This window comes from Esox lucius, chromosome 24, assembly GCF_011004845.1.
Source record: "Esox lucius isolate fEsoLuc1 chromosome 24, fEsoLuc1.pri, whole genome shotgun sequence".
Lineage (NCBI taxonomy): Eukaryota > Metazoa > Chordata > Actinopteri > Esociformes > Esocidae > Esox > Esox lucius.
Window position 1 is genome coordinate 13,093,527 of NC_047592.1, and position 24,948 is coordinate 13,118,474.

The window sequence follows — 24,948 nt, forward strand, 5'->3', positions numbered from 1 at the left end:
AAACCTGGCATTTTTATAGGGGTGTGTAGACTTTTTATATCCACTGTACATAGTTAGAGGTAATAGAAAAGACACAGCAGTTAACCTCCAATCTTTTTGGCTGGTTTTGACTTAGTTTTTACTAGTGATGGCCAAACGAGGCTTCATTAGGGTTATGTTAGGAGCAAATTATTATGTTGGCAGCTCTCAGATTTTCTTCATCACAATAAAAGCCATCATTGAAATGTATAAGGCTATATAGTTAGCAATGTAATCTGTAAAAAAGAACAGACAAGAAAAACATTGGAACAGACATTAAACATAAAATGACAGACTAGATTTACAGACTATATATATATATATATATATATATATATATATATATATATATATATATATATATATATATATATATATATATATATATATATATATATATCTCAATGATGGCTTTTATTTTGAAAAAGAAAATCTGAGTTAGCGCTGTTAGCATAATATCCTGCAGCTAGAAGAAAGCCTCGAATGGCCTTCACTAGTTTTTACCTTTGTGTTTCGGAGTAAACATGGTGAGAGGTAGGAGAGCCATACATTAAACACCACACTAGATGGCAGTAAACAAGCACCGCTGTAAATAGAGGTTGGGAGGGACTCTGTGGTACCAGACCAATGTGTCCACTAGATGTCAGCACACAGATCACAAACAACGCACCAGATTAGTGAAATACTTACATTCTATAGTTCCTGAATCCGAAGACATTCCCATACTTTATTTTAGCCATATCAAAGTACGCCATACCAAGGTGCCAAAATCCTTCTACACCATTGCAAACTTTCCCTTCTACATCTAGAGTGGAGTTCTAGAAATCATAGGCTAATGCATTTCACTGGAAATGGTTTTATCAACTCTGTAAGACAAAAAAGTGCTTAAATATCTTGAAAATATTTTTCTAGTTATAGTGACTGCAGTAAATCGTAACAGACCAGAGATGAGATGGTACAACCCCGTGGCAAGACCCTTCTGAAAAGTTCAGACTTTTTGCACTTTAAGATCAAAGAGTCACTGGAGAGTCGACATTTGTATTCAGTGAACAGTCATTTGTATTCGGATTAACTGATGTTATCCTGATTATTATCATGCCACTCCACCCGATTATTAACCCTCTACTTGCCAACAAAGGCAATGCATAAACGTTGACTCAATTCAACAGACCCCTCAGCCAAAGGGGGTGTTTTCACAAATACATGTTAATTTCCCTCAGTTACACCAACACAAGTCAAAGGGAATGTAGAAAGAGTTGCCACGTTTCTGTCCAGAAGGGTGTAAAGATTCACAACAGATATGAGCGTCTGGAAGATAGAATAGTGAACGGTATCTGCTCTGTGAATGATACCTCCCCCTAGAATGTTCCAAATGTTTCAAACCACTGAAGACGCTCCAGCGCTCAAGTGAGAACAGGTGGGTTGTGGTGGGGGCTAGAGGTGGGGGCAAGGCTGTGGGGACCCACACGAGCGGTGTTAGTCTGCCCAGCGTGACACCTGTGGCCATGACGCCTGCCCCCCTATCCCCCCTACCCCCCCCCCCCCCCCCGCTCCTTTGAAAATGTTAATGAGTGCCAGAGTTGGCATGAAGATATGAGTAATCAGGACTAACTGTGCATCTCCCAGGGTGCCGAGGGGCAACGGCGTCAGGGAAAGGTTACACTTCAGTTCAGCCAGGACTTCCCCCATCTCCACTGGTACCGATTCTGACTGATGTCGTTGCGTGGTGTAGGTTTTCTGAAGTCAATGGACAGACTTCCGAAAGCTCCATCAGAACTGCGAGGGCCACGTCGACTGAGCTGATAGGTCATTTTCATGATCATACCATGGCCCACTCAACAAGTCAATAGAACTACTATAGTAGAATAGGCTACTCCTGGGCCAGGGAGAATTGGGGATGTTTTGACTTGTCATTAGTACATGGCAGTTTACACCGAACCAACTGGACCCAAATACCGTCCCACGCATAGTCATTGGAACTTGCAGCCACCTCTGACTGGTGCTTCTTCTGGAACCATACTGGGGAGTGGTAGGAGATGGAGACTAGAGCCGGGGACGGGGGGGGCGGGGGGGGGGAGTAGCCGTTCCAATTAACATTTGAGTCACTTCGTGTCATTAGCATCTCTTTGTAGCGCATTAGGACCACACACTGAGGCCGGTGGGGCTAATCTCAGATGACACGTCGCCACCGGGCCAGGCTGAGGAGGACCTCCAACCTCCTCCATTAACACCTACCACTACTCTAACAACATCCAACGTGTCCCAGCAGACAGACACCACCCTACTATTTCCGCTGCGTTGGCAGGGCCACCCTAGCATTTCAGACAGGGCCCTCATAAAACCTAGCCAACTGAACAGGGAATGTAGGGGGCCATATAAGGAAGCACAATAATATCGCTGGGTTGGATCAGAAGTGTCACATCTATTGCGGTGTTACGGGTGTGGCGGGCTTGTCACACTTGTATTTTATCCCATGTCAATTCCACATCACAACTCTGCAGATTTTGGACGGACGTATAGCCTTATTTTGTTTCCGTTTTGAAATTGCGTCAAAGCTCTTTCTGACCTTATCCACATCTCCACAGTTAGTGGCCCTCATGCCATGACACACACACACACACACACACACAAACAAACGCACGCCCCATCCCTTGCATTCGTCCTCGTCAACCAATCACATGCCTGTGCCGGTCTGATGTGTAGGACGATCCAAGGACGAGAAAACCTATATATTGGTGACACCGTCACATGACAACTTCATCCGTGCTGTGTTTTTTTTTTTGGCGTGGACCAAATCACAGACTTCATTCATCCCGCCGTTTTTTGCCCCCCACTCCGGGGCAAGTCAGCGTCTGTCAGCCGATCTCAGGCCATTGTTCTGCACTGAAGGAGGATACACCCGGTACACGTTCCAGTCAGAAGGAAAAGACGGGCGATGCCGTGCTCCCAGCTAAAGGTGCTGCTGGTGGCTCTGTCGGTCTCGGTGTTGCCGGCCAGGGTCAGCGGCGCTCCATACAGAGACGTGCTGACTGACATGCTCAGGGCAGACTCAACCAAGTGCAACGAGGTGAGTGCCCGACCGACGGTCGCATGTCCGCAGAGTGACGACCCTCCTTGGAGGTTAAGTAACATTGATTTAGGACAGGCAGCGATTCCAAAGGGCAGGGTGTTGTTGAGATAAATGTAGTTTAAATAATGCTGATTTAATAACCATGTATTCTTATGTTTTTGTTTTATTAAACTGTATGCTGCAGCCAGGTCAAGGAAATATGATTGAATACAATAACCATCAAAGTTTAAAACCCAATTCATTTCACTCAGACTTTACACCTGGCTCAGATAGGGAGACAGGATTAAAACCCCACAATTAACATACAAATGAAACTGCCCCCTATACAGCACAATGAGACCTTCTGTCTCCAGCCCCCTGATGTTCTAGTCTAGGTTAGGACAATTGAATGTAAATTACTGTAACCTGATTAAGATTTCACACCTGTATGCAAAGAACCTGTTGATCTATGCTCGAGAGTTAGTGCATGTCCTTCCTCATTGGATAGCGAAAACCAAGAAATTCGTCCAACATGTCACCATGCCAACGAAGAGCCAACAAGGATGGGTTTTACTCACGAGAGTGAAAAGTAACCGCCCCTGTGGCGGGAGTATTAAAACCAATGTTCGATCTTGTTTCTGCGCGAATATTTTGTGGAAGCTTGAGGGTTGAGCAAATATTTGACCGCTGCAGTGTATTTCATGTATTTTGACTTATCAATTCTTATTAATAAATCTTTGTGCTAAATTTCAATTTGGACCGGAGCCTCGTCCTTCTTCAGAAACTCTGATACACGTAAAATTCTTAACAATTGGTGACCCCGTACACGTGATTTCTGATAGGAGGACGGAGGAACGAGTAGATTCAGAGGACTGAAAGGTTGATTCTGCCGCTTGACTCTTGCATGGGCCCATCTAAAAAAAAGGTAAGCCATTCCTGTTTAATCGAATTTGGCGTAGGATTATGTAGAAATATTAGATGTAAGAGTCAACGGCCATCAACCCGTAAGTCTATTCAAATCTGTAAAAGTTATTGATAAAAGTAATATCCAATTGAAAACTTTGTTGAAAATGATAAGTCAAAAGCAATGTTTGTGAATTGTGTGTGATTGTTTGTGATTGCCTTAAAAGCCAGAGGAAGGGTGCCTGGTAAGTGCGCATTAGAAGTCCGAGAGAGAACGGCCAGGGTACATGCTTAAGTTTGGATGTATGAGATCTTGAAAGAAATAGGCCTTGTTCAACATACATAGACCCTAATTTCATGTGATACGACCAGGGTAAACCTGTGGGGATTCCTGATTTTGGGTGGGCTACTCTGTTGAACATGTATACATTTTGAAAACTTATGAGATCTCGAAGAGGAGGCCTTGGGATGCCTGGAAAATTTCAGTAAACGTTAAAGGTCCGGATTGGGTCGGCCGAGTTTAGACTCAGTAAAATTTTAAATAAAAAAGACCGCGGGGCGGCAACAGAGTAATAGTCTCTGTTAGGCACGAAGATAAACATTAAGACTTTTTTTAAAAGCCAGCTGAAAATAGTTGTAGGTAATCTACTTGTTACAGCTGTGGAAGTAAGGACTTGGTAACGCTGACGTTGGCGTGACGACGGACGTAGATGCGCCATTGGAAGTGCTTTCAGTTTTTTCTCTCGTACTTAATAGCCAAAAATAGGAATCAATTTGAACATAGGTATAGTCGAATTGTGTGAAGATACACTTAGGAAATGTACAGAGGCCTACTGTAAATATTTTGAAATAGAATGGTGTTGATAATTTGAGTCCGTGGCAGCGACTCGCGCAGTGTGTGTTTTGTGATAAACTGTACATAACGAATTGCATAAGATTGGGTTGTTGAATTGGGAGCGAGCGAGCTCAAGCAGTGTGGTTTTAAACAGGAGAAAGCGTCCATTAGCGCCAATTCTGTAGTGACTGGGGAATGTGGGGAGGATTTTTAAACTGGAAAAACTTATCAGAAAGGTCTGTTTGAAGTAACACATTCAAAGTATAAGTGTCCGCCTGAAAATGGTAGAAGCCTGGCTCTATATTAAGTGAATAAAGTGTAAGAAAACAAACAGATCTTTGAGTTTTACTCTGTGGCAAAGGGGGTGGGGAACTGTGTGTAAACTAATTGTGTATCGTGATTGGACTGGAGCAGCAGACTGCGTCTAGACCTGTGTGAGGAAGCTGTTTCCTCTTATGAACAAAAAGTAACACTGGAAATATGGTGTAATTGTCTTAATTTACTCGATCCAAACCAACTAAAATAAATATTACAATCCAAATAGGAAATACTCTAATGTTAAAACAACTAGCAGTTAAAGGAGCAAACATTTAATAAATCTCCCTTGGGATTTACAGACAGAATCCCCTGATCCCCATTAGTGTGAACATTAGAACATCAGACCTGGAAAAGTAACAGAAAGAGGTGAAATCAGGCACCAAACTAAGATTTGCATAAAGTTAGAATCCTCCTTGAATTAGTACATGGCCTTTAGCTTCCTTTCCTTATTTACATAAATGTTCTAGTTTCATTCATTTCTTTAAAGCAAATTTTTATCTCAACATAGATTCATGCTCGTTTAAATATCCAAGTTAGATCAATTTTACGTTTTGTTTTAAATTTCTTTTCTAGATTTCCACAATAGGTTAATTTCTTCTGCTTCTGTTTAGAATTTATTTGTAATTTTTTAGAACTCCCTAGTTTCATTTTATTTAGCAACTTCGAAAAAGAAAAGAGAAATCATAATAAAACTCACAATAGATTCATTTTACATTTTTGGTTAAAATTGTATTTGTTATTCTAAGAACTTTCTGGTCTCTTTGATTTTTATTATCTTTAGTTTCAAAACACTTACTGATCACAGTCTAGGATAGCACAATGGTGGACAAACAGCCCCTAGAGTTATTCCCAAACAAAAGTACAGAAGACTGGAGGAATAGGATTTTCAATAAAATTGAAGCCACCACAGAACCAAAAAACAGACAGAAGACTAAAAAGAAACTAGAAAAAATTTGGAAAGATTGGCAAGACAGAAGACTAATACCAGGTGATACAGATCCATGTCCTACCGGAACATACAGAGCACGGATAATAGTGCATGAAAGAGGTGAAGCATCCAAGGCTCAGATAGATTGGGAAAGAAAAGGTGAACCTAAGTTTGGATCTACAATAAGAGCCCTTCGAAAAGCTGAAAGACGCATGGCCCGTTCCACCAAACTGTTGTTATTCATGAAGCAGATCACTCCAGGTGGACTCATGACAGTTGGTTTAGAGAGAGAGCCAGACTCAGACACCTCCAATGAAGAATTAACTACCCTCAAACTACATTCAAAGCCCACGGCACCCCCCCCTTACATACTACCTAACTCCCTCTACCCGCAAGTGCAGGCCCCGGTCATGCAGGTAAAAGGAGGGATCCTAGAAGTTGATGAAATCCCAGTAGCAACCCAAAAGCTCAGTGAGATGATGACAGACGTCATGGTTGTGGCTCAAAATGCGCAACAAATGCTGAGCGACACCCAAAACATGCTGCAGACGAGTAGAACAGGAGGTGAAGTCACTAAAGCAGCAGGGACAAGACCTGGGTATCCCTCTGCATCCACTCCAGATCAAGGAAATGAAGCATTTAGACTGAAAGAGGATGCAACTGTGTTCATAAATAAAAAACAGAAGCAAAAGAAAAAAGGGGAGATTAAATACAGGACTGGATATGACACCGAAGAAGAAGCAAGTAGGGAACAAATCAAAACAAGGGAAGAAAAAGAACATACTTGTAGTGATTACTCTGACTCTGAAGAAGGTAGCCACAAAACATGCACTGTTAGACTGACGGGAGAAGTAAAGGTTGCCCTGCCCCCCACCACTACTGAAGGTGTGGGCCTATCCAGTCCCATCTCAAGACACACCCGATCACACATAGGAAATGCAACCCCAGGACAATACCCCCTGGTTGCTATTGGAGGAGGAGAAACTATCTACCAGCCATGGAAGCATAGAGACATGGAAGCACTGGTGTCCAAACTGCCACCACTACAGAAAGGAGGCCAAAGATGGATTATCGAATGGGAGAAGTACACAGCAACAGACCAGCTTTGTTTGGGAGACATAAGGGCCCTCATAAGGCGGGTAGAAGGGAACATCAGAGTCCGGGAATTAGATGCCATAGCAGGATGCTCTGATGAAGAAGATGATACACCTTTCAATCAGTACAGAACTGCCTACTGGGGAGCAGTAAGAGACAAGTTCCCTACCCAGAGATCCCTCACCGGATTGGACAGTCTTAAAATGGCACAGAATGAAGAGCAGCACGTCTTCTTGAGAAGGTGTGAAGAAGAATGGTTAGAGAGCACTGGTGAACGATATGATCACTCCCCCTCCAACCGCATGTTGTACCGAGACAGAGTGTTAAAAGCCCTCCCATTAGCAGTTCAAGCCAAATTGAATGACGTTGCAGGACTCAGCATCATGGATGAAGAAAACTGGCGAATCCACCTGACACATCACCATGGCAATTACAGCAAATTAGAAGGAGAACGTGACGAAGAACAGAGGGCCCTCAGTAAAAGGCTGCTGAAGATGCAAGTGGCAGAAAAAGAAGATATAATAAACAGATCAAAGAAAAACAAACCTGAAACACAAATGGTAATGGGATCAGGGACAGGAGACATACAAGATGCAGTTCAAAAGGCTGTAGCTGCAGCATTGAAGAAACCCCCAGTGGGAGCTACGCCCCCACACACAGAACCAAGATGGCCGATGGGAGCAGAACCAGGTGCGCCACAACAATACCCCATGCAGTACCAAAGACCACCACTGCTTCCATATAATGTTCCACTAGAAAGAAGGAATAGGAACAGACCAAGAGGAAACACAGGCTGCCACAACTGTGGAGAGCTCACACACTGGGTCAGAGATTGTCCTTCCGCGGGTCCACCAGCACCCATGCCTTATGGCTCACATAGAGGAAGAGAATCATCGTACAGTAGGGGACCAACACACTCAGAAGGATGGAGAGGGAGGAGCATGCCACCCAACTACACCCAGATGCCAATGACAGCATGGGAGGAGCAATGATGGGGCCCAGAGAATCCAACTGCAGGTGTTCCCACCCCACCACACCTTGAACCAATGGTCACCTGCACTATAGAGTCGGAACAAATTGAGATGATGGTCGACAGTGGAGCATCCGTTTCATGCCTCATCAAACTGAAGGGGGGAATTCCCCCTCTCTCCTCAAAAACTCTACGAACAGTTGGATACTCGGGAAAAACAGAAGAACAAAGATACACAAAACCATTGGTCATAACGGTTGGAACTCAAACCCTACATCACGCATTCCTACATGCTCCCAAATGCCCTATACCCCTACTCGGGAGAGACCTGCTAGTAAAAATTGGAGCCAGTATTCTGTGCACCCCAGATGGCCTCATTGTGCATCTCCCAGGACAGAAAACAACACCTACTGTACTACAGCATGGACACAGAATACTCATGATGGGACCTGAAATGGAACAGAACACACCACCAGAAACCACACAGGTCTACTGGAGCAGATTGTGCAACACCTCAGTTGATACACCAGAAATACAGCACTACTACATGAAATGGAAACCATGGATCAACACACTAGGACCCTATGGACCTCCCATGGATCCTCTACACTGCACCTACAACTACCTACGCAGACCAGATGATGAGTACCAGCAAGCATGGGAAGAAGATAAAGAAGAAATGACTGAACAACTATCCATCACTGACATCTATGTGGGAGCACAAGGTGTCGCTGCATACTGTGAACTAACTCCTGAACAGAAAACCTGGTATGCCCTGAGACATGAGAGTGAGCCACACGTAACCCTTGCTGTAGGCGTCGGATGTGAAGCAAGATCACTGGGACCCATGATAAAGGCAGCACTAACAAAAGACTGGCAGGAAACCTCGGTCCCAAAAGTGTCCTGCTCATCAGATGGAACCATGTGGAAAATCAGGCATGATGGAATAAATTCAGGAATACTAGAGAGACAAGAATTGGACAGAGACCATGGAAGGGAACACACCAACCACCCGGATGCAGAAAGATGGCTCTCACGAGTTCCAGAGAAATTGTGGACTAAAGACCCATATGATGTAGGATGTGTCCCCGCCAACCAGGTCACCGTCCAATTAAGACCACACCAATTGCCCTGCTGGCGTCCCCAATACAGACTCAAACAAGAACAGGTAGAAGGGATCGATGACACCATACGAGGATTACTCACAGCAGGGGTATTAAGACCAACTAAATCTCCATGGAACACACCAATACTGCCCGTCCCAAAAGCAGAAAATAAAGGATGGAGAATGGTACATGACCTACGACAAATTAACCAAGCTACCACCACAGAAAACATTCCTGTTCCAGACCCCTATGTTGCTTTACAGAATCTGAATCCCACTCACACACACTTCACTGTCATCGACCTAGCAAATGCATTTTTTTGCCTACCTCTCGCTCCAGAAGTACAAGATATATTTGCCTTCACCTACAAAGGGAAACAGTACACCTACAACCGAATGCCACAAGGATACAAAGACAGCCCAGGACTCTTCAACCAAGCATTGAGAGAAGATTTAAAACATCTCCAACTGCCACAAGGAACTATCCTGATCCAATATGTTGATGACTTATTGTTGGCAAGCCCAACACCACAAGCATGTCTAAAAACTACAACAGATCTTTTGATACTCCTCGCCAACGCAGGCTACAAGGTCAAAAAAGAAAAAACACAGGTGTGTAGACGAACAGTTACATTCCTGGGAAGATTAATTTCTGCTAATAGCCTCACGTTGACATCATCGCAAAGAAATTCCATTCTCTCACATGGAAAACCAAAGACTGTGCAACAGATGCTAGCATTTCTTGGACTCACAGGATACTCCAGGAACCACGTGCCAGATTATGTGTCCCTCACTCAACCACTTAGGGAAATGCTATCAGTGGCTGGAAACAGAAATCTCACTGCTACCCTTGATTGGACACCCGAAGGAGAAGAAGCCTTCACCCACACTAAACAAGCCCTAGGACAAGCAGCACACCTCTGCTCCCCAGACTACACCCAGCCATTCTATCTTGATGTTTCAGAAACAGGAAGCATTATAAATGCTGTCCTGTTTCAGAAAAAAGAGGGAGAAAGGAGAGTACTGATGTACCACAGTTCCAGACTGGACAACATTGAACAAGGGCAAACAGGATGTGCCAAACATCTAGCAGCCCTAACTAGGGCTATAGACAAAACATCACATGTGGTCATGTGCCATCCCCTAAAAATCAACACTTCACATGGAGTAATTGCATTCCTGAGCTCCAACGCATTTACTTTCTCCCCAGTAAGAAAAATTAAGATTTCTGACATCCTGAAGCAACCACACATCAGTTATGAAACTGAAAGAACCAATATGGCCAATGGACTGAACTCAGAAGAACATGAACCACATGACTGTGAATATGTAGCACAAAAAGACTTGAAACTCAGAGAAGACCTAAAGGCAAACCCACTAGTAAATCCAGAAATGACATTATACTGTGATGGCTGCTGTTATAGAGGGGATCAAGGAAATGTAGCCTCATATGCAGTAGTACAACAACAGGGACAGCAAATTGAGACCCTAGACTCAGAAGTCATTCCCCAACCAGCCTCTGCCCAATTAGCTGAAGTGATAGCATTAACCAAAGCTTTAGAAATAGGGAAAGACAAAAGAGTAAACATCTACACTGACTCAGCATATGCACATGGCGCAGTACACATAGATGGCCCACAATGGCTGAGAAGGGGATTCCTGACCAGTCAAAAAACTCCAGTTAAACATGCCAGTGCACTTCAAAATCTTCTCAAAGCCATCCTACTCCCTGCCCAGATAGCAGTAATGAAGTGTAAAGGACACCAAAATTCAATCTCACCGGTAGCTAAAGGTAATGACGCTGCAGACAAAGCAGCTAAAAAGGCAGGAGGGTACAGCAGACAATTGATATGCCTACAGACAGAAAACACCCCTGAACTAACTGAAGAAAACATAGAAAAAATGCAGGAACATGCAGGAGTTTATGAACACAATCAGTGGCTTTTAAAAGGTGCGACAAAGTCAGACAAAGGTCTTTGGAGATCACATGATGGTCGCCTGGTGGCACCTGCAAAACTCTGTCATTTGTTAATCAAAGAAGCACATGGACCAACCCATGTTGGCAGAACAAGAACCACTAAAGAAGTGGAAGCCCACTGGTGGCATCCATACATGAGGGAAATGGTAGAAAACGTTGTAAAAGACTGCGAAAATTGCAATGCTCACAATGATAAAAAGCCATACAAATGCCCAATGGGACGTTTTCCAGTTCCTGATGCTCCATTCAAAGAGATTTGTATAGACTATACAGACATGGGAGCAGATAATATGGTCAGGGGACACAGGTACATTTTGGTTATGGTAGACCGTTACACCAAATGGATTGAAGCAATCCCATGTAAAAAAGAGGATGCTAACTCAGTAGTAAAATGGCTAAAGAACGAACTGATACCCAGGTATGGGGTCCCCAGACGTATTAGGTCAGATAATGGATCCCACTTCACCAGCCAAAAGTTGAGTGAAGTAGAAAAGTATTTTGGCATTGCGCACAAGTTTGGATCAGTATATCACCCCTCTTCACAAGGTCTAGTAGAGAGGGCTAACCAAACTTTGAAAAGAAAAATTGCCAAAGCTTGCCATAACACCAAAATGAATTGGGTAGACGCACTACCCCTAGCACTAATGTCTATGAGATCTTCACAGAGTAATAAAACTCACCTGTCGCCTCACGAGTTATTGACAGGCAGGCCAATGCCGGGCCCACCCAGAGATGGTGGTATAGGCCCAGTATTGGATCTGTGGCAGATAGAAGCAGACGATTATATGAGAGCACTCACTAATCTCACTCGAGTTTTGTCTTCACAGGTCAAAACTACAACAGAAACACCACAGAGCGACACAGAGCCTCCTGTAAAGCCTGGAGATTGGGTGTGGTTGCGTGTCCACAAACGTAAGTGGACAGAACCGAGGTGGACAGGACCGTGGGAAGTGATTGAAAGCTCAACCCATGCCCTGAAAGTTAGAGGTAAAACAGGAGCTAATTGGCACCACCTGACACACTGTACACCCGCCCAGGCGCCCTCCCGACCACTAGAGGAGGTTAGGACTGATTTGACCACGCTGTGAACAAAAAGTAGGTTTTGATGGATAAAATGATGAATTTGAATTAGACACAGCAGAACCAGAAATCTTTTGTCTCTTTCTGGTAGGTAAAACATTCAACCTCTTGGAAGTCTCCTGGAAATTTTTTCCCCCTTCCCCAGTTAAACAAAATGGAGAACAAAAGAGGGAACAAATTGAGGCTTCTAGAATTTTGTGGAATAAAGGGAACAATAGCAATTGTAGCCATAACTATTTCTTTAGTCGTCACATTAATCCTACTGTTCCCTCCTGAGATCAGGTCATCCATAACCCTCAGGGAGCACGGTAACACTGCACGTGTAGGTAGAGCTATTCCACAAAACAGTACAATTTCCCTTAAAGAGGATCACCGAAGATTTAGAAGATCATATAGGAGTGCCCAACCCTTACTGACGTTGCATTTTACTGAAGGAGAAACTGATGCTGCACGATTTGATTTATGTTCAGTAATTTACTGTAAAGGCCGTCAGAAAGCATACGTGTGGTCAGAAAAATATATATGCGAAGTCTACTATGCAGCAAATAACCCTCATGACAGTTGGTGTTCCAATTGGAACTATGTAATCACTAACACAGGGCCAGATGAATGGGGATATAACCCCCCAGCGAAAGAAGGGAAAGCATCATTAAAACATAGACTCACAATGTATAAAGCCTCCTCTCCCAGTGAGTGTGAGGACGATAAATGTAACCCTTTGTTTCTCACTTTGAAGAATCCCCAGATCTCAGATACCGATATCTATGTGTTAGGGGCATATCAGGATGGGGATGATCCACTAGGGCAATTTAGCATACAGGTCAGCAAAAAACAGGCTGATACATCAGACACACAGAATAATGACATTCCAGCCGAAGACACCCTGTTCGATGAAGAAAAACCCCAGCTTGTTACATATTTAGATAAAGATAATCCAGGTCAAGCAGTTGCGATAGAAACAGGATACACCGATAAAAATACTTGGCTTGACTGGATTAGATACTCAGCAAAAACACACAACTTGTCAGACTGTATTGCTTGTGCCACGGCTCGCCCCCAATTAGGCACAATGCCATTCCCACTCAACCCACTAAATGACCCCTCCGGGTACGACTGCATGATACAACTCTACTTGAAACAAACTGACCCAAATTGTACGTCATTAAGCTTGTTCTACCCAGAAGTAAATAGAGGGACCACCCCTCCACCATTTGTCTCCTATGCGGGACCATACTCATGTATCCACCGATCAGATGAAAAAGGAATCATGGTAGGTAGACTAGCTAGCTGTGGCACCATTAATAAAGGCATCAATCAGACTACCATACAAGCTTTAGGTAAAATGAAAACAGCAAGAGCTGATGTCTGGTGGTTTTGTGGAAAAAAGACTCTGTATCCAACACTGCCGTTAGGGTGGACGGGCACTTGTGCCCTAGTGCAGCTAGTAATGCCATTCCACGCGTTACCATTCGACAGCCGCGACCTACTGACTGCAGCTGCCCACACCCACACTCAAGCAAGAATAGCTAAGAGAGACCTCCCCAAAGGTAGTTTTGATAAGACAATATATATTGACAGTATAGGAGTGCCTCGAGGGGTTCCTGATGAATATAAAGCAAGAAATCAAATTTGGGCGGGGTTAGAATCTATTATCCTTTGGCCTACAATCAATAAGAATGTGGATTGGATTAATTACATTTACTATAATCAACAACGTTTTGTTAATTACACCAGAGATGCTGTGAGAGGATTGCACGAGCAGTTAGACAAAACAACCCTAATGACATACCAAAATAGAATTGCTCTCGACATGATATTGGCAGAAAAGGGAGGGGTCTGTAAAATGTTCAAAACCACATGCTGCACATACATTCCCAATAACACAGCGCCTGATGGCTCAGTCACACGGGCACTCCAAGGACTTACCACCTTAAGTGAAGAACTCGCTGAAAACAGTGGGGTAGATTCACCTTTCAAAAACGTATTCTCCAGATTCGGAGAATCTATCGGAGCATTTATCGAAAGCATTATCCTGTCAACAACAATAATGTGTGCACTGCTGTTGCTTTGTGGATGTTGCTGCATTCCCTGCATTAGGACCTTGGCCAATAGGCTTATCACCACTGCGTTAACTAAGGAAAAAGAGGGACAGTTTTTGTTAAGACAAGCACCATTGGCACCGTGGATGCAAGATGAGGAGTCAGATAACGAGGTCGGAGAAGAAACTGAATCTCTTGTATAAATCATGGTGTACTCTATTCTTTACAACTTGTTTACATTTCTTTCCAGCAATCTACCTTGAAGTATTTTTTACAACTGGTCTACAATAATTGATGTTTACATTTGACATATTTCGGTTTAGGTAATGATCTTATTCTCAGTGACATTTATAGTTATTTTCACACCATAAATGGTGTGAAACGGGGGATTGTTGAGATAAATGTAGTTTAAATAATGCTGATTTAATAACCATGTATTCTTATGTTTTTGTTTTATTAAACTGTATGCTGCAGCCAGGTCAAGGAAATATGATTGAATACAATAACCATCAAAGTTTAAAACCCAATTCATTTCACTCAGACTTTACACCTGGCTCAGATAGGGAGACAGGATTAAAACCCCACAATTAACATACAAATGAAACTGCCCCCTATACAGCACAATGAGACCTTCTGTCTCCAGCCCCCTGATGTTCTAGTCTAGGTTAGGACAATTGAATGTAAATTACTGTAACCTGATTAAGATTTCACACCTGTATGCAAAGAACCTGTTGATCTATGCTCGAGAGTTAGTGCATGTCCTTCCTCATTGGATAGCGAAAACCAAGAAATTCGTCCAACATGTCACCATGCCAACGAAGAGCCAACAAGGATGGGTTTTACTCACGAGAGTGAAAAGTAACCGCCCCTGTGGCGGGAGTATTAAAACCAATGTTCGATCTTGTTTCTGCGCGAATATTTTGTGGAAGCTTGAGGGTTGAGCAAATATTTGACCGCTGCAGTGTATTTCATGTATTTTGACTTATCAATTCTTATTAATAAATCTTTGTGCTAAATTTCAATTTGGACCGGAGCCTCGTCCTTCTTCAGAAACTCTGATACACGTAAAATTCTTAACAGTGTCAGCCGTATATTATTTTGTTTTTGTCTAGATCCGTCCGCAATTAAGATGTCTAAACATGGTGTGTTTCGCCTCTGGAGGTGGCGACGAGGTTAAGATCAGAATGTGCCTTTTTACAGTTTGTGGGCACAGTCAGAATATGAACAAGAACTGCACAAGAGCGTGTTAGATACGGGTACATTCTTCAAAGAAATTCTGTAACATTCAGATTAAAACGGGAGCATTTTCAAGAGCCGGTCGGATTAAATGGACAGCCGTGTGCGGGATGGTGACGTGGAATATCCCTAGAAACAAAGTAAAAATGATCATTGAACTTTTTAGTTGGACAATGAGTGTGTTTTCCGTTGTTTTGTTCTGGTCTTCATTCTGTACCCTACAGGACCTTTCTCGCATCCTCCTGCTGAAGATGATGTCAGACCAGATGACCACAACCACGAGGCGGAACAAGGTGCTACCCGACCTGGAGGAGGAGCTTGGCATCAGGGAGGAGGTGGTCCGCCAGCTACCCCTAACCCATCGGGAACGCAAGGCAGGATGCCGGAACTTCTTCTGGAAGACCTTTACATCATGTTAGCGCGCTTCCTCACCAGCATGAACAGCTCTCTTCTTTGTCTTGGGTTACGTGAGAAAACATTCAGAACCTCTTGCAATATCCCACATGTAAATGATAGCTATATTGCACTGTTATTATCAATTAAAAGGCCTAGAATGTTATCAGTGCATACATGCCTGATCTTTTAAATGTATTTTAAAGTCTAAGCATAGTGACGGAGAATAAAATTCATACAATTTAAAAGAAACATATTGCAATATTATTTGTGCACAAGACTGCTGTATCAGCACCAGCACTGTGGCCTTTCCTTCCATCTTTAAAGATATCCACTACATTTCCGAAAAGCACAGCATATATCATTATAGCGTGACAATTTCTTTTCTGCACTCATTTCAAAAAGTCGGTCCCTCTGTTGCAGTCATATAGGAACACAGTGTTTTCAGAGCATTGAAATGTCAGAATCAACTTGCAGTGCAATTGTCACAATTCTACAATGTATATGGGAACACGGGGTTCCAGCCTGACAATGTCCTGTCTTACATTATACAGCTTTATGATAGTTTGTCAAGTGCGTTTATGGCCGGAGGCTAAGACGGGTCTATCCAGGCAGACACACGGCGTAGTTTGCTGAAAAAAAAGGGATGGTTTATTGTATCTATCATGCCTACTACATACGGCATTAGAGGAAAAGCAAACGCACACACCCATTCACGCATCTACTCAAACTGAACCAACCCCCTGCTCAGTATAAAAGCATTCACGGCCTGTACACCTCACAAGGACAGAACATTATTTGGCAGTACAAAAGCCCTTGAAACAACGGATTACATGGGTCAACTTGTCATCAACAGTTTTTGCTGGCCATCAAGACCACACATTTGAAAGGTTTAGCTACAGACTGCACTAAGGGGGAAAAAAGTGTGTAATAATTGGCAAAACCTCTCTTGCATTGACATTTTCTACTACTTCGGTGTGATACTGTAGAACATAAAACATACATTTAACACAGTAAAAACAAAATGACAAAAACTCAATATAGCAGGTAAACATGGACTTAGCAACAATGAATACAACATGAAATAAATAAACAGAATAGGAAATGCAACTCACAAGGCTCAACACAGAACTTCATATCATTGTGCTCAGATTTCTCAGAGAAGGATCAAGTACTGTAACAAAACACTATTCTACTCTGGAAAAACAAAACAATGCAAGTGGTAGTTCAGGAACTTAGAGTAAGAGGCAGTGCTGAACTTAGACTGAAATATGGACTGGTATTTTGGGTGTTCATAATGTTTGTATTAGCTACAGATCTCAACAATGCCTTTGAGTACTTATTCATTAAGCACAGGAACTCAGGCTCCTGTCCATGACAATCCCTGGTTGGAGAGCTCAAAGCATTCAAGACAATATGAGCAGTATTTACTTTACAAAAACAAAGACAGTGGGGCAGAGAAACACAATTACATAAAAAGAATAAGTGGATAACATGTCTCAGAGTGGCTGATTCATGGAGGATAGTGGTCTTAGGATGAGGACTAGCAACACACATCAAACCCCTGGCTTCAAACCAAACCCATAAAGTACACAAGAGGACCTTTCTTACTAAGACACTGGCAGGCAGTAGACTTCATTGCACCTTCTTCATCTTCCTTGTAACAGTCAAGTATCAATCCAAACAACATATAAAAAAAAAAGAAAGAAAGAATGTAATACATTGTAAGCGCATTCAAAGTTTGTTGTTAGGGTTTGAAGTTTTGACTGGTATATAAGTAACATTCTTTGTATTGCAGTACCAATTTTCACTGTATAAATCGCTTCGTATAGAACATCGATCTTATGTTCTGACAGGAGAAACAGCGTGCCGAGCTATCATCACAATTTAACAAGGGCTGATATAAAAACATCCAACGGGAAAGCATTTGGCTTCAGCGATCTTTGTCTCACCAGTCTAAATGTATTAACACCCAAGGAGATGGCAGCATTTAGCTTCAGTGGTCTTGTTCTCACTGGTCCTGTCTTTGTACAGTGTTCTCTCTCAAACCAATATTCAATCCACTGCACCACCAGCTGCAGCTACTGGCTCTCTAATGAAAGACATCCAAACACATCCATGCCATAACCAAACGCCCTGCAATATACACAGTCACAGACACCATATCCTCATGTGCACCCGTTTCTGGAAGCTTAACACTATTATTTAGCATACATAAAAAAATATAGATGTCCCATTATTAAACTGGTCCGTTAAAATACAGCCAAAAAGATATGGCATTCCTCATCATCATTCTCCTCCTCAATTCTTATAATAACCTATCTTTCCTACTTAACATCAGCAATATCCAATCATTGTTTCATTGGAGGGCTCCTTCCAAGTCTCTTTTGTGGGTAGTTCAGCCCCTGCTGCCCGCAGGTCAGAGGCTCCTACAGCTCAGAGAAAGACTACAGTGGTGAAGATACAAGGGAAAGCATAGTGTTAAACAGAAGATAGTGGGGATGATACAATGGAAAGCATAGTGTTAAACAGAAGATAGTGGGGATGATACAATGGAAAGCAGAGTGTTAAACAGAAGATAGTGGGGATGATACAATGGAAAGCAGAGTGTTAAACAGAAGATAGTGGGGATGATACAATGGAAAGCAGAGTGTTAAACAGAAGATAGTGGGGATGATACAATGGAAAGCATAGTGTTAAACAGAAGATAGTGGGGATGATACAATGGAAAGCAGAGTGTTAAACAGAAGATAGTGGGGATGATACAATGGAAAGCAGAGTGTTAAAAAGAAGATAGTGGGGATGATACAATGGAAAGCAGAGTGTTAAAAAGAAGATAGTGGGGATGATACAATGGAAAGCAGAGTGTTAAACAGAAGATAGTGGGGATGATACAATGGAAAGCAGAGTGTTAAACAGAAGATAGTGGGGATGATACAATGGAAAGCAGAGTGTTAAACAGAAGATAAGGATGAATACATAATGGATAGAACATTCTGCAAGTACCCAGGTAGAAACACAGACACGTTGGACAGTTTGAGGTTGCAGCAATAACAGGCCAACTAAAACAGACTCCACACAGTTTGGGGCATTTTGAAGAATGGAGAAACGTGAAAGGGGATAACGTCGCAGAAAGACACTGGTCAAGTCAGTCAAACGTTTGAGATGGGGTAGAACTGATCCCAGATCTGTTCTTCAGGTCAACTTAATGGAGGGGGAAGGATGGGTCAAACGTCAGGCACCACTAGCAGTCAGTGGAGATTTTGGCAGAGAGGTCCTGAATGCGCCGAGCACTGCAGCCCTTACAGAGGATGTGACCGTCCAGGGGGTAACAGCCTCGCCCCTCGCCCTCGGACGACAAGAGTAGGCCGCACTCCTGTGTGGGGGGGGGGGGGGGGAAGACACACAAATGGGTTCAATCCAGCAACACTGATTGGGCATCGAGTATCTGACGAGAAATCCTTGCAAACCATATATCGCTACCGAATTGGAACCGCCCAATCAAGAAACACACTGGTACACACCAACCGCTCACCTCACAAACGTAACAGTTGACGTGGAAGCTGCGATCCAGTGCCACTATCCTGACTGTCTCCTCCTGGCCGGGCTCAGGCATGATGGCCTGGCCACAAACTGAGCAGCGGGGGGCAAACTTCCTACGTGGGACAGGAAGCAGGAAGTAACGGTCACAACGCTACCATTAGAGCTCGGATAGAGGGAAGGAAAATCTAAATCAGAACGGAACAATCTGCCCCAACAAGCTCATTATGGAAACGAAACAACCACATTAGCAGTGAAAGCTCAAAGTAGGAATGACCAGCGGCGGACTTGGGCTGTGGTTCCCGCTCAAGGCGGGTGTGATGCGCAGCCAGTGTCCGGCCCCTGGCGGTTCTGACCTGTGGAAGTCATCTATGCAGTGGATCTGGGAGGTGGCGTCCACAGTGAAGGGCACGCCATCCAGGCAGCAGTCACACACCACGCAGGTGAAGCAGCGCGGGTGGTAGGCCTTGCCCATAGCGCGCAGGATACGGTCCAGGATGGGCTTCGAGCACTTGGAGCAACGCTCGAGGGTACTCTGGAACAGAGGGAGGGTGGAGACGGAGAGGAAAAACAGAAAGGACGGAGAGAAAATCCAATTAAATCCAGGAGTACCGCTATAAGGAAGGTAGACGTGAACAGACAGTCGGAGGGGACAGTCGACGACCGATTCTTACGATGTAACAGCTCTCGCAGTAGCTCTTCTTGTCCAGGGCGTAGAAGGGTTGCCCACGGAGACGGGCGTGGCAGGTGATGCAGGTGAAGCACTCCACGTGGAACACCTGCTCCATGGCGATACAGCCGCTGCCGTCGCCGAGGACGTTGTCGCCGCAGCGGGCACAACGACCTGATGGAAAGATCGGGAGGAGAGGTTTTATCAGAAGAAACACAGTGTTGAACTGAAATCAGCTGCCCAGGCAACATCAGCAACATTATTTATATTGGCGAAAAAGAGTGACCTACCGAAGTATTCCTCTGTAGGGGGATGATTCATGTCATAGACCAACTTCTTGGTGAGCCGGTCCAGCTCTTCCTCCTGCCTCGGACCTACTGACCCCTGCTGGACAGATATATTTAAGCTTCAGGATCATCTAACAGAATTCCCCTTCAAAAACAGTCCAGATGGAAAGGATTACAAAAGTGGTCCCACCTACTGTGGTCGACTCAGACACTTACCTTACCGGGCTGATAGGCAGAGTTTGGGGCCAATCCTGAACCAGACTGGTGAATCTCCTGGCCTCTTTTGGGCATGGGGCCCTGACTGACTCTCCCTCCAGACCCTGTGGCACCTCCCTTGTAACCCACCTCGGAGTGAGTCTCCTGGGCTTGGGACATGTTATGTGGAGGGTACCAGCACTGGGGGTCTGCCTGGTTCTGGGGCAGGGGTCGCGAGGCGTGCTGGCGGGGAGTGGGAGGGGTGTAGGCCTGCTCGGCCTGCCGACCAGTCTGGGAGTAGGTGACCGGCTGGGCGGTTTTGACCTGGACGCTGAACCTCGGGCCGGTAGGGGTGGAGGCAGTGGTGTATGAAGCAGGGACAGGCTGGGGGTAGGGTTTGGAGACCTGGGCGTAGGTGTTGTCTGGTTGGGGGTGGAGTTTGGATACCTGGGCATAGGTGGTGTCTGGCTGTGGGTAGGCCTTGGGGACCTGGGCGTAGTTGCTGTTTGGTGGGGGGTAGGCTTTGGAGACCTGGGTGTAGTTGCTGTTTGGTGGGGGGTAGGCTTTGGAGACCTGGGCGTAGTTGCTGTTTGGAGGTGGGTAGGCTTTGGAGACCTGGGCGTAGTTGCTGTCCGACGGTGGGTAGGCTTTGGAGACCTGGGCGTAGTTGCTGTCCGACGGTGGGTAGGCTTTGGAGACCTGGGCGTAGGTGCTTTCCGGCGGTGGGTAGGCTTTGGAGACCTGGGCGTAGGTGCTTTCCGGCGGTGGGTAGGCTTTAGAGACCTGGGCGTAGGTGCTTTCCGGCTGCGGCGAGTACAGGGGTCCCTGGTAGGCATCGCTGGGGTATCGAGGTGCTGAATGGTACTGGGACTGAGGGGGGTAACCCATGAACGGCCTGCTCTGAGAGGCTGCTCCGGCTGGGGCTGGGGGTCGGTTGCGGTCCACTGAGATGGGCTGGTTGTAAGGCACATTGTCATACAGCTGCAAAAAAACAGACGAGAATGGTTCTCTTTAAATGCACTACAGAGTAACTAATAACAACCCAGATCTATGTACCTAGAGGTCCCATTCATATCCGGCTAATGTATGGATTCTATGTTTCTGAGGTATCCTTCATGCCTCACAGCTCCACGGTGTTAGTCAGGTGGGCTAACCTGCGCACAGTTCTCTGGCTGGCTGTCCAGATCAGCCAACATGGTGGTGAGAGAGTCGATCTCTGCATCGATATTGGAGTGAGGCCCACCCGGATTCTCTGGAGGTCCACGATGCTGAGAAACGCAGAGCAGCACATTGAAAAGGTGATGTAATGAAGACAGTCATAACGGGTGCAGGTAAAAGGTTGAAAACATTCCAAATTGCTGCCAAGAAACCACACAGAACATAATCGTAAAATGGAGCAATACTCAGTCTCTATTGCAGGCTAAAGCAGCGGTTATGTTTCAAATACCATCAGCTCATAGCTGTCCATATGAGCGTTCCAGGGGCGCTCTTCTTTGGAGCCGTGTGGAGGGGGTGGTTGGTAATAATGGTCATTAGGTTTCTGATGGAACCCTGGGTCCTCTTGGTGCTGAATGGGCCCACCTGTTGAAAACATTGGAAACAGTACTCTTTACGTTTACACAACACAACACTAAACAGCCATAAGGGTTCACATATTACACAGTAGTCGAGTCAGCAATCAGTCCAAGTCTAATCCCTATTATCGAGTCAAGAGTTCATTTCAGAGTCATTGGCGCGGAAATCACAAGACCCTTGGATTTACTACTAAAGCTGTGGTCCAACAATTTGCTTAATCTGAATTCTGTTTCACTCAAGTCTATTACTGTTTTGGATGTACATGTATTTGTATTTCTTACCTGTGGGTCCAGTAGCAATGAACCTAGTGGCCATTACTGCCCCACCCCCGTTCTGCTCATAGACCCCATATTTGGAGCGGGGGTCTGAAGGAACATTCTTGGGTGACGGTCTGTAAATGGCTGGTCCAGAATGAGACATCTGGGTGACGGCTCTCTCTGGGCTACCCAGGGTTCTTGGAGGCAACCAAGTCGGACCGGACATGTCAGGTTTCTAAAATGATAAAGGTCAAATGTGAACAAATGTGAACAACAAAACACACATAAAAACACCTGTGGTTCTCAAAAAATAATAATATAAGGTTCTCAAAAGAATAGTTTATGACACTATCACACCACCAAAGTTGCTGTGTATACATTTATGTTACATGTAACCCCTGGTAACCCAGAGATGCATCAATGTGGGCTTCCTATGGCCACTCGCACACTGGTGAAACAATAGGCTTATAGTTGAGAAGCAGGATGATAGAGACATTCACAACCACAAGGGGAATTCCGGGAGACAGAAAGACCAGTTTCACAGCGCAAGCCAACACACACACAAACAAAAACACACACACACTAAAAAACAAACACACCCACGCCCAAATCCCAGGTGCATGATGGTTTGTTCCACTACTACCCATTGCTTCATATCAACTACAATAGTTATTGTGTCTAATGTTTACACTCAACTCTAAATGATCCCAAATGAAATTTGACAAAAAAAGAGGAAATGTTGTGTAATGATATGAGTCTCTGTTTAAGCACCTGGACCTGGTTCATAACAATAACACACAATAGTGTAGTAAAAAAAAAAAAAAAACTCAGACCAATAGGATATACAGCTGAAACAATGGGAGTGTTATTAAGCCTACCATCTGATTATTAAGAAGATATTCTTTACAAAACGCTGATATGGCAGGCCCTCAGGACCCTATTGCGACGAACATTACACGTTTTCATTAAAGCAAATGTTCTAAGCGCATCGCATACAATGTTCACTCTAAATCAGTGACCAGACTCAGTCAACTAATACCATGGAGTCGTTGTCCCTCCTTCCACCAACCTGATTTAAACCTTCTAAATCCGGCTGAGCGCACACTCAAATCCGAGGATTGGTGGGCCGGAAAATGTATCACATCGGGTTTATCATTTTGTGATTAAAAGCAATTTGTTTAAGTCTTACGGTGGAATGCGAGACCACTAGCCAAACTCCGACGAAAGCTACCCCACAAGATATCAGTTGCCAAATTCGTTATAACAGAGCGAACTGTCAAACATGATTTGAATGGGATAGCTGCAGTTGATACATTGTGGCAGCAATGGCAACGTTACATTATTACAATTCGAACATACCAAACTAAACTTGTGCAATGCAAACAACACGACTAATGTGAATAAAACGAAATATACGAAGAATATGGGAAAGAATAAGGTTTCCTACCTTACAATCCCGAAGCGTTCTGTGTCATCTTCATACTAATCTAAAAACGAAAAACATTTCACAGTGAAGCGACAATTAGGCTATTTGGGTCAATCGCCAGATGACATAGCCTACAAGCATGCAATGCTAGCACCGCACCTTTATAAACGATAAAACTATAACGTTGATAGGTTACGCTGCGAAAAAGACCGGTTCAACTAGGCAAACTATAGGCTATGTCAATCTTTTTCAATTTGAATAAATAAATAAATAAACATTTCCTGCAGTCAGTGTTGTCTATGGTAGCAAACGGGCAGTTAAACATTCAGATAATGAAGGGCAAATTACAGCAATCAACGTAATCATATGTTTGTTTACTTGTTTGTTTAGAGATAGCGTTTGGTCGGCTACAGCGACTCGACTTGGCTACATTAATAGCTTATTATAGGCTACTCCGAAGAGAGCCTACACAAACATGCGAAATTAAACAATTTAAAGTGTTGTTTATTATTTGTTTTTTTTTCTGAGAGGTTATAATAAAAATAGCTCTTAAAATTACTTTATTTTGGTCTAGTGCGGTTAACCTACTTTCTCATGGATCCTGCGTTTGTCACAGGCCTTCAACCGCGCTCGTCATCATTGCATTCCAAATACAATGTGTGACGTAGGCTAACTAGCGTCCAGGCTTGAAAGTCGTGGGGGACCCGGGGTCCTGTATTAACAAACGCACGAAAATAGTATTATGATTTTTTTTTTACCAGGCAGTGTCCTTTACTGGCTCCCTGGTAGGTATGCCGACGTTAATTATGCGGTATTAAAACGTATGTGAGCTGTTAGATAAATATAGCTATGTCACCTTATTTAAAGGAGTGTAGGTGTTGGCACTGGATTAAGGGAGTTTTCCGATTAGAAAACTGATTGGGACGGGAATCCGATTGAATCAATAGCTAGTCAATAGCTACACTGGGGAGAACAAGTATTTGATAACCTGCAAAATCGGCAGTTTTTCCCACTTACAAAGCATGTAGAAGTCTGTCATTTTTATCATAGG

General features: G+C 44.0%; 2 protein-coding genes across 2 annotated transcripts; one reads left to right on the forward strand and one right to left on the reverse strand.

The window, feature by feature from the left end:
* Nucleotides 1-2,711: 2,711 nt before the first annotated feature.
* sst5 (somatostatin 5) lies at nucleotides 2,712-16,105 on the forward strand. The gene is made up of 2 exons (XM_020043368.2): nucleotides 2,712-3,085; nucleotides 15,779-16,105. The coding sequence occupies exons 1-2, from the start codon at nucleotides 2,954-2,956 to the stop codon at nucleotides 15,971-15,973; spliced, it is 327 nt and encodes a 108-aa protein (XP_019898927.2). The 5' UTR covers nucleotides 2,712-2,953; the 3' UTR covers nucleotides 15,974-16,105.
* A 475-nt stretch (nucleotides 16,106-16,580) lies between these two features.
* Nucleotides 16,581-24,615, reverse strand: trip6 (thyroid hormone receptor interactor 6). Its single transcript, XM_029117620.2, has 11 exons — nucleotides 24,486-24,615; nucleotides 23,919-23,958; nucleotides 22,496-22,706; nucleotides 22,087-22,220; nucleotides 21,794-21,907; nucleotides 20,661-21,620; nucleotides 20,448-20,544; nucleotides 20,162-20,331; nucleotides 19,844-20,022; nucleotides 19,483-19,603; nucleotides 16,581-19,323 (listed from the first exon to the last, which is right to left on the reverse strand). Exons 3-11 carry the CDS (start codon nucleotides 22,695-22,697, stop codon nucleotides 19,192-19,194), a joined length of 2,109 nt encoding a protein of 702 aa, XP_028973453.2. The 5' UTR covers nucleotides 22,698-22,706; nucleotides 23,919-23,958; nucleotides 24,486-24,615; the 3' UTR covers nucleotides 16,581-19,191.
* Between the last annotated feature and the right edge of the window lie 333 nt (nucleotides 24,616-24,948).